Here is a 10,946-nt window from a genome sequence, read left to right on the forward strand (position 1 = left end):
GAGAGAGAGAGAGAGAGAGAGAGAGAGAGAGAGAGAGAGAGAGAGAGAGAGAGTGATAGGAGAGAGAGAGTGAGAGAGAGTGAGAGAGAAAGAGTGAGAAAAAACGCGGGAGTAAATTTTTTACGCACAGATGCACCAGATTCACATTGTCGAAACTAACTCGATTTCTTGTCTCACTACATCACCGCATCCTCTCTCGTTTACGGCGGAAGAAGAAGCTACGGTAAGACACTTTTACTGTATCGCTGACGGAGATTTCTGCTTCTCTATTCAGGCGATATACATTGATCGAGATGCGTGCCTTGGTTGTGATCAGCATTGTCTGCCTTTTCGCAGTGGTAAGTTATTTTTAAAGTGCATGTCGTAAAAAATATTGTAAAAGTATATATATATAAAAAAAAAAAAAATATAAGTAGTCTCTTAATCGAGTCACTTACTGTGGGTTGCCATAAGGTATAAAAGTTTGATGAAAGGTAAATAGTTGACATTGTGCATGAAGTGTCAAATAATGCGTGCATTCGATGCGAAATACGTTAGACGGTATGCAATGATCTGCTCGATCCCACGAAGGGTTTCGTCAGTGAAACAGATTCCTTGGCGCAGTCGTATGTTTCGCCGCTAAGCGTTTCATTCTATTATGGCGAACGCCGACGATTTCCGCCGACCGCGGAATTGTCATGCGTTGCTCACGACTGCTACGCTGTGAGAGTCGACGTTCTGTTGGAATATTAGCCGCAATGACGTCATCACGAAATTATCTTTACACGGATTTGCAGAAATATATTGTCTCAATGCGTGTCAATTACATTGCTGACGTCATCTGCGCATGTTTTCCACCTGCACACGACACGATGACACGTGATTTCGATGATAGATTTTTTTGACGAAAATTATTAGCCGTCAAACTGCTGGATTAATGTCTTATTACCGCCAGAGGGCTCTGACTTCTGAGCATGCTTGACGAACAGACGTGTTGTTGACGCTGATAAACAACACAGATACGTAAACGATGCAGAGGCGGATGTTACCTCCCCCCGGCAAGGTCACCCCCGTTAACCTGATCTCGCGCCGTTTCGTCGTTATTTCTTTTGCGTTAATTTGCTGCCACTGGCGCATATCACCTACCGGGGTGATTCTTAAATAGACATTCTGTGTTGGTGCATCGCATGAGCTTGCCTCAAGGCTTGGTCACGAACAGCGCAAACGTTTCGCAACATTAATTCTACTCCGTGTTTATCTTTTATTTGAAAGGGGGGGGGAGGGGAAGGTATTATCGACCATTTTTTATTCGGTGGGAATACTTCTGGCGTTTTTGTGTGCGTGTCTTTTGAGCGGTTTCATGTACTATACACGTACTATATATGTACTATATATGTACTATATATATATATATATATATCATATACTTAGATATACTATATATATGTACCATACCCATAGTATACCCATAATATCAAGAGCTAATAAATAGATGTTTATTAGCTCTTGATAATATAATACTATATGCATACTGCGCTATCTAGCGCACAATAACTATGCGCTAAGAGCTACAATACATGTAAATATACACTACGGTTTTGTGTGCTAGCTGTCGACAATAACATGAACACGGTCGTTTTAGTTGTCGCTGGTGGAGGAGGCCAGCGGAAGTGCGCAGAGCTATTCCGGATACGTGCCGCACCCGTACGCGTACGTGCACGCCGTCGATCCTAGCAAATTCGTTTATCTGTTCGGCGAGGGCCATCGCCTGACGTATCAGCACAGAAGGCGATCGCACCCACGCAGCAGACCTTTTACCAGGAGAAGGAAAATCGACGTGTCGACTAGGTAGGCTAAACATTCGATCTTAACGCGCTTCGCCTACGCAAAGAACCGGCCTTGTTTTTAACGTGTCGTCGATGAAAAAAGCGTCCTCTAAATGTCATAATGTGAACCACTTGGCTTTCGAGTAAATTCACGCTCCGCACTAGTTGATCTAGTAATCGAGAAGAGGTTTTAAACTCTCTGTCAGGGGCATCATCAAGATCTAAATGTATTCTGTCAGTTCCCGTCGTAACAGAGGGCCGATATGAATCAAGGTGGTCACGGTTGCAGGCTAGCAATACCCGCGCATGCGCGCTGCCGATTGGTCCGATCTGTTGTTCTGCAGCCGATGTGCAACCGATGCACAAACGACGTTGAAGTAATCGAATACTAAACTCTACACCCGTTAGCTTGTGTAATTTACTACCTTTAACTCTTTTGCAAGAGCTCAGGCGTCGATGATTTTTAACATGCATAAGGCCCAATGCAAGGTGTCAAAGGGGGAATGACCGTCAGTAGATTAGGTTTGCGTTGCATTCGTATTAGCAGCATTTTCTATATTTTTATTATATGTTTATTTTCAGGAATTTTATTCGTCCGGCACGGAGAGAGCAGTTCCTTGGTCCAGTATTTCACGATGACTACTTCAACGATATAGTATAACTTATTTCACCCAGCGCAAGGATTTCTGTAGCTTGACTTCAATACGGTAATATCAAGAACCTAGATATGATTTTCAAAGGAATATCTGGAATAGAAGTGATAAGTAGAAACAAATTTACGATGTAGAAATAGGGCAATTTTTTTACGTACTACCTTGAGGGCAAACCAGTGCAGTTGTCTAACACGTATTTGACTAGTACCAACTACCTCATCCGCTAACGATACCTCTAACGATGATTTTAGCAAGCCCTCGTTGGCGGTCTTTGCCTGCGCATAATTAAACGTTAATGATGAGTACTGCAGTCATGCAGTCTCACATAGGGAGACAGCTCGACGCCAGTGTAGTCTATATTATATTCGTGCTCGTATTCTGACGACATGTGACTGTGTAACCGCTATCAAATTGTCGCTTAAATTTAATTCGAGTTTTTTTCGGGTAAACCTCGGTAGTACAGAGTATAATGTAGCCGCGTGTGTGTGTGTGCGTATGTGTGCGTGCCAGCAAGGTGTTTACCTGAGGCATGCTATACGTTCAAGGCTTCTGCGTCTTGTAGCTGGTGAAATTAGTTAACACCGTATTCGTAATGAAATCGTGCATCGTAATTGAAGCGTGCGGTGCTGGCTGGGCAGACGAGCAATTCATCCCCCCTTTCTCCAAACCTAAAGTGCTATTAGTAGTGTAATGGCGGACGTGAAATCAGATTGACATTCACTAGCATGCCCTGATTCATAACAAGAGGACAGCGTTGCGTGCGAGTAATAGTTGTGTGTAACCCGTCTGGGGATCTGACTAGAGATCGGCGCGGATCGTATAGTAAGTGTGTCTTCCCAATTATGCTCACATAAAAACAGTATTGTGTAACGAGTCGCGTTAAATGCTTGTAAATAAGAAATATACTTTAGCTTGTTCGTGTGCGTGCGTGCGCGTGAGTGAGTGTTTGTTTGTGTGTGTGTGTGCGCCTGTGTTTTAGTGTCTGAGTGTGTAGGTGTGTGGGTGTGTGGGTGTGTGGGTGAGTCTAAGTAGACATAAATAGTATTTAGTTTGTTTCTTAGCCAGTTGTCTCTTCTTTATGTAAAGCTCAATAAAAATGACGTCGAATGGTTTATTCAGACGGTTTTCTATAGATCATACACTACTCTATACTGGTGAATTGTGATTTGCGCTAAACTTCCATCTGGTTTTCAAACGTGCGTGCGCGAAGCTACGCACTTTCGCACTAGCTAAATCATCGCTTTGGTAGCGTAGGTATATAATTACACTAGCGCCGACCACCAGGTAACCGGATGATATCTTTTCATTGGCTACATTTCAGAGTTAACCACAATTGACAAAATATCAGGAATACTTAATAGAAATTACGTGTTCTATCTGTATTATGTACCTAATAGAGATTACGAATACTATTATGTACTTAATAGGGATCGCGTGTACTATCGCTATTATATACTCCAGACAATAATGTAACATTTTCCACTACTTATTTGCTATTTAAATATGCATAATAAGATAATAGCTTAATACGAGCCTAACTTCCTCATCTTAGATCATCATAGTATCGCAAGCCCGAACTCTTAGTTGTGAGTCACGCCGTCACGTGTCTAGCGGGAAACATGGCGGCGTAAACCTTAATAACCACGAAACGACATAGCACTAGCAGATGACTTCCGTCGAGATTATGTATGCTATCTTTATTATGTACTTAATAGAGATTATGTGTACTATCTCTATTAGGTACTTAATAGAGATTATGTGTACTATTGCTGTTATGTACTTAATAGAGATTATGTGTACTATCGCTGTTATGTACTTAATAGAGATTATGTGTACTATCGCTGTTATGTACTTAATAGAGATTATGTGTACTATCGCTATTATGTACTCCTGGTAAATTTGTTACATTTACACGACAAACATGGCGCCGTAAACGGAAACAACCACGACGAGCTTAGCAGACGAGGTTCTCATCGAGTCTTCCCGCCGTGTCTCACAACAACCATCGACTAACGATATTTCTCGTTAGCTCATCAGCTCCAACAGTTCAGCTCGGCGCGCTAAGTTTACCGCTGCTCGTGCTAGTAACGCGCTACACTTGTCACCTTTCGACGCACCATCGTGATTAGTTGCTTCTCATCTCGTGTATATATAGTGTCGGATTAGTTTACACCGCTTCGAGATCGGTTTCACGTCACACGCATCACAGCAGGCAACGCCTGATAGAGCCGCCTCGCCTCCCGTCGGAGCGAACATCTCGTTAGAAACGCAGGAGAGCGTGTTACTGCCGCCGCCGCCGCCGCCAAAAGCTGCTAGATACCAAGGACGCGGGGGTCTTTGTGTGCTAATTCCGTCTTCGCGGGCTCTTAAAACGCACTGCTGTGAGCTGTGTCGTTTTCCCCTCGGCATTTCAAATACACGTTTGGAATAGACCAGCCGACGCATGCCGCCGGTAGCGCCTACCGACCGTGTCCAAATGAAATATTTGATGAGCAAATCTGGCCATTACGTAAGCGCCTACATTGCAGCAGTGTTTACATCGCATGGTTTACACGTCACGCACGCATATACTGCTGGTCTCGTTGTATCGTATTTGATGTATATGATAATGGATGAGTAGCTGAGCAGCCGTTGGAGTGAACATACTTTGAAAGACTGTGCATGAAGTTACTTTTCGTTATTACGCTCACGACTTTATTGGTTCTGTAAAAATTCACAGGCAACATGGACACATGGACACACGCACGCACGCACGCACGCACGCACGCATGCACGAATTTCAAGGACAACGGCCAAGGACAACTACCTGTCGCCTCGGTACTCCCGCATGTTCGCCTATACCGCCCTACTCACACACCCGCGCGCAGACTCTGTCCAATGGTGGTCGTATCTTGTGATTGATGAACGAAGCAGCTGCGATCTAGGGAGCAGTAGCTCTCTCTATCTCTCTCTCTCTCTCTCTCTCTCTCTCTCTCTCTCTCGCGCGCGCGCGCGCGCGCGCGCTCTCTCGTACTGCCCGTCTCCTTCTCACACTCTCCCCTATTTCTCCCCCTTCTTTCGCACTCTCATCATCATCATCATCATCATCATCCCCATCATCTTCTTCTTATTCTTCTTCTTTTTCTTCTTTTTCTTCTTCTTCTTCTTTTTTTCTCCTCTTCTTCCTCCTCCTCTTCCTCCTCCTCCCTTTTCTTCTTCTTCATCATCATCGCCTCTCCGGCGCGCACCAGACGAGACTCAAGGTTACCAGGGAATGATTTATCATTCGCACACGGGCAGCGCCGTTACTCTGGGAGCGGCGAGTGTCGCTCGTAACCGCTGAACAGCCAGTTTTCATTCTTTTCCGAAAGTTGTTTGCTCGGGGCCGTAATTGTGTCATTAATGACGACGTCTCCTGAGGTGGCGGGGCACGGATGGCATGCCACTTGACGGGTTTACGCGCCCGTTTCCTGCTCACGCGATTAGTACAAAGAAGTGGCTAGTCGTGTAATGCTTGCTCGAGCATCGAGCGTCATTGGTGACGAACGTGAGACGGGCACTGATTCATGTATAACCTGGGGTGTAAATGGCAAAGTGGGGACGGGTCGCTAGCTTGCTGCCATCTAGGTTTAATCCGGCGCGATGAGCGCTTTCCTCGCAATCATGAAATTGGGCGAAGTTGTGCGCGTTGAGAACAGAAGAGTGAGCGAAGAATGAGGCGCAAGACGGATTTATTTATGCTGTTCTATGAAGGAGCAATGAGCTTTATTATTGCTTCGTGACAGTTTAACATTGTTACTAAACTATGCTCTCAGCTAGACGACCGTTTTTTCCTCTTCATCGCGCGCTGTGTTCAAGAGGTCAAGATAAAGATATGACAGCGGTCGACCAAGTAACATGCACGTTGCTTTTCCGATCATGTTTTCATAATATTCTTTAGGTTGTACTTTAGTCCACATATTTACATATAATTATGCGCTTCTCAATAGTTGTTGAGCATTTATTAAGTTTCGGCGTCCGTTACTTTAGACTGTAATGCATAATCGACCCATGACACCTATGACCTGCGACGCGTAAGGTAATAACGGACAGCAACAATTCTTAAATATAAATACGACAAAACATCGAACGACATGCGCCCTATGTTACGCATACTATATTGAAAATATATAAGGATACAGTGTACACAAATTAATATTATCATTGCAGTAATATTCCGCACATAGGCCCTATAGCTCTTTATTAACACTAGCTAGGTAGTAGACGGTATACACAGCTAGAAACCACATGCACAAACAGAATACTGTCCAGTTCTATAACGTTAATACAACCCCAAAAAGAAATCGTTGTGACATTTTTTTCGCTTGAATTCGAGTATTGAAATTAATCACACTCGCAAAATGGCCGCCTCCGGCGGCCACATTCGCTCGTTACGCTGATGAGACTATACGATGATTTCTCTAAATCCCGGCCCGATTCATAGTAATCTTTTAGTAAAATATTGACTTGATACGAAGACAATAATACACGGATCCTGTTACTAACATAAAATTTTCTGTCCCGGTATATTCATTTCTATATAAAACACTTTGTACACACCTTCTAATCCATTGTTTTTCTCTTCAAATTAAGGCTAATATAATATACGGAACCCGCTTAATACGATTATTTTTCTTTGGCCCGTCAGTTTCGTACTAACGGGGTGCGACTGTAGTAATGAATAGTAGTCATTGAATGAAGAGTTTAGGCTTTGCAGTAATTGTATCTATTTGTGAACAATTTAACGCTACTAAAGTTCTTAATTATACATATAAACCATACCTTGATGCTTCCCCGCATATAATAAGTACTATAGCAGGTGCCAAAGCCGCGTGTGCCCACTGCTTGAAGAATCAAGTTCGCTCCCCACTACCAGTGCATATTTATAACACACACACACACGCTCACACACAAATACACACACACACACACACACGCAAACACACACACACACACACACGCTCACACACAAATACACACACACACACACACACACACGCACACACGCACACACATATATTATAATATATATATATATATATATATATATACATACATAAATATATAGATAGTATGGGTATATATATGTATGGGTAAATATATATATAGACATGGTATGGGCTTAGCACAAGCAATGTGGTGGAGGAGGACTTGATACTGCAGCCATTGCGTGTGCCCAGCGTAACCACTGTACATTTACGTCATAGACTACTGTATTCATTACCTCCGCGCAAACGGAGGTCATGCAATCGCTCGCGTGTGTGTGTTCGTGTGTGTGTGTAGCCACTAGTGTTCGCGCGATCGATTCAGCAGCAGCTCGCCTTCGTGTGTGTGTGTGTGTAGCCACTAGTGTTCGCGCGATCGATTCAGCAGCAGCTCGCATTAGGGCGTCCAGTCAGCAGCAGCTCGCCTTAGGGCGTTCAGTCAGCAGCCAGCAGCAAGCCAGCTGTTATATACATACATGTTACACGCTCGCGGAGGTATGCACTTTCCGTGAGTGCCCTCTGTCTAGTTATAGTCTGTGAATCAGTCTGTCGTTGGGTATGTGTTGTATATATCTATGGTGTTTGTAAGTTTACGCCAGCGCACCTAGCGGAAGTGAACTGAATCGTGCATGTTTTCCGGGGAGATTTTCCAATAGATTTTCTAAATATGTTTTTTTTAAACATTAAACCCAATAAATAACAAAAAGCAAAGTGTTAGAATCGAACCTGATGCGTAGGAATGAAGCACGAAAAATTTCAGCCGGATTCGTGCACACGCCTATAAGTTATGCAGGAACAAACAGAACAACACTACTCAAATTATTATATAGATACAAATTTTAAACTGACAGTCCCACCAAGTCTGTTCTCGAATCAATTGACACCACCTTTCCATATTCGTAGAATGTACGTATACTTTGTGTTAAAACACGAAGATGCATAAAATAGCTACTAAACAGCTATACCGAAAATACTGGTGTGTTGTATCATACTTGGTTGTAAGTATATGAATGTCTCTGGGGACATAATGTTGAGATAATCTGGTGTTGTGACTTAGAATCGCTACTAAAACATCTTCACCGAGCAACGGTCAATGCTCTCACATAAACCAACAGCACTTAGTTCATTATATAGAACCTACATGAACAACTATATCTAAAAAAAGCCGTAGACATGTTGTTGTAATTAAATTAAAAGATGATGTCGTTGCGCTACCTCTCGGTAGAAATAATTACAAATAATAATAATCGTGCATTGACTGCCAGCGTTGCGTTTACGATAGCAGTGATATGGTACCCCTGCGACAGTGTGAAATAATATTTTGATATATATTATCAAGAGTACATAATAGATAGTCTCTATTATGTACTCTTGATATTATCAAGAGTAGATAATAGGGATTATATCTATTATATATGACTACACATGCCAGTGAGCGTGCATTCTGTTCACGGGTGGTCGCGTAAACCGCTTTCCAATGGATTCCACCTGGAATCCGACGCTACGCAATGAGCTGTGGTCGAGGAACGAGCGGCCATCGAAAAGGAATGCTGGCTTCAGCATGTTCTTGTAGATGCGGTTGTAGTCCAGCTCCTGTGAAAGGGGGGGGGGAGATCGTGGTTTTAAACATCAGAACACTGACGGTGCATGCTGATTAATCAATTATCGATGTATTGATGAGTAGTATCATTCACGATCTTAATTATACTCGAGGTGTCAAGTACGGAGTGGATATTCGTACGGAACACTGACAGAGAGTATAAAGCCGTGGGCTGAAAAATATACAATATATATAATGTAAACCCACGGGTTTAACCACTCTTTGCCACTGCTACGCAGATCCAGAGCCGTATATAGAGAGCTGTATCTCTATATACGGCTCTGCGCAGATCCGTTGTTTACCGCCACCTATCGACGACTCTGATAACCAGATTGCATAAAGTGTTTTGAAATTGAAAACGCAACCACTGCAAAAGATGGAAGCGTTGGAAGTAGAACTGACACTAAGTGGTCATCCTGTTTTCTAGACGTATCCAGTCTGTCTCGGTTAGAGCGCATAGTACTCACTTGGAACTCGTCCCATTCTGTGCAGACGACCACCGCGTGCGCCTTTTCTGCAGCGTCGTAGGCGCTTGTGTGCACGGTGACGGATTTACAGCCTGTAACACACCAGCATGCAATATAACGCGCTCGCTCGGTCACTTTGGAACCTTCTGACACTTCATAGAGAATAGCGCCACGACGACCGAGCTGCTTATTTGTTTCAGTGGCAGACTTCGCACGGATAAGATTTTTCGGGTCCGGGGGTGAGTTTGCTAGCCTTACCACGGTACACGGCTAGCATAAAATATATTCACATGCCACCATGTTGACGTTCCATCGTTTCTTAGCTCCATCGTCCATCGTCCATAATACCCCCGTCACACCGGGGTGGCGTCCTTATACCCCCGTCACACCGGGGTGGCGTCCTTACTGCGCTGCTACGGCGACGGAAAATGGGCCCAGAGCGCGCCAAGGTCGCCATAAGCGTGGTATAAGCGTGGTGGAAACGCCAGACATCGTGGTGTGGTCGCCATCACAGGCACTTGAAGCGTTTCAACTGTAAACACACGCCGCCGCCATTGCGCGCACACTGACACATAAATATATAGGGACAGTGTGTCATATATAAATGACACACTATATATTTATGTGTCAGTGTGCGCGCAATGGCGGCGGCGTGTGTTTACAGTTGAAACGCTTCAAGTGCCTGTGGTCGCCATGGTCGCCAATGATCGCCGAGTCACGGCGTTTGTTTTGAGCATGTTCAAAACAAACGCCAAGGTTCGGCGATCTGACCTGGGACGCGGTGAGAACGAAGGTCGTGAGACAAGCTTCGTAACATCTCCATAAACGTAGTACACGCGCAGTACACGCGTGGCAAAGACGCTGCGAAAATGGCAACATTTGCAACGGCGAATTCATGGATCTATCTCATCCGATCTGCAGATCTGTTTCATGCCGATCTGTCTCGGCCACGGCCACGGCCTCGGCCTCTAGTAGCTTGTCTCTTCGACATCGTGTTTCTACTCAGCAAACGCACAACTATACAGTTAAAATTTCCCAAAATCGGACCAGCTTATATAGTCGCCGTGAGAACGTGCTAGAAACGCCGTGAGGTCGCCGTGCAGTCGCGATACACGTAGAAGACGCGTGGTAAGAACCCCATGAGCGTGGTGAAAACGCCGCAGGAACGCCGGTGATCGCCGTTGCCAAGCCCATAGATCTCAATAGAAACGCCATAAGCGCGGAGAGGTCGTGGCGGGCGCGCCGTGAGAACGCGGTATGATCGCACAGGTCGCGGTAAGAGCGCGGTTTTTTTTCAAGTTTGTAATTTGTTGGGACTTTTTCTCGCGTTGTGTTCGCGTTTGCCGGCGACATTGTACATTTTCTGGTCAAGTGTGACGGGGGTATAAGCGAACATGATGAGATGTCCATTTTAATGC

General features: G+C 44.4%; 1 protein-coding gene and 1 long non-coding RNA gene across 3 annotated transcripts in view; one reads left to right on the forward strand and one right to left on the reverse strand.

Moving 5' to 3' along the window:
• Positions 1–3,597, forward strand: part of LOC106810780 — a 5,215-nt gene extending 1,618 nt beyond the window's left edge. Inside the window, exons 2-5 of one of the 2 annotated variants that reach the window (XR_001394064.1) lie at positions 275–338; positions 1,622–1,827; positions 2,388–3,420; positions 3,453–3,597. This is a non-coding gene — a long non-coding RNA (uncharacterized LOC106810780). Of the gene's footprint in view, positions 1–274; positions 339–1,621; positions 1,828–2,387 lie in introns of both variants that reach the window. The other variant, XR_001394063.1, reaches the window with a different exon arrangement.
• A 4,624-nt stretch (positions 3,598–8,221) lies between these two features.
• Positions 8,222–10,946, reverse strand: part of LOC106810773 (UDP-glucose 6-dehydrogenase-like) — a 16,950-nt gene continuing 14,225 nt past the window's right edge. Inside the window, exons 8-9 of the mRNA XM_014814222.1 lie at positions 9,529–9,620; positions 8,222–9,054 (exon numbers count right to left, since the gene is read on the reverse strand). Of these exons, the coding sequence (XP_014669708.1) occupies positions 8,881–9,054; positions 9,529–9,620 (266 nt within the window). The 3' untranslated portion in view covers positions 8,222–8,880. The remainder of the gene's footprint in view (positions 9,055–9,528; positions 9,621–10,946) is intronic.

The sequence above is a fragment of the Priapulus caudatus genome, unplaced genomic scaffold, assembly GCF_000485595.1.
Source record: "Priapulus caudatus unplaced genomic scaffold, Priapulus_caudatus-5.0.1 Scaffold472, whole genome shotgun sequence".
Classification (NCBI taxonomy): domain Eukaryota; kingdom Metazoa; phylum Priapulida; class Priapulimorpha; order Priapulimorphida; family Priapulidae; genus Priapulus; species Priapulus caudatus.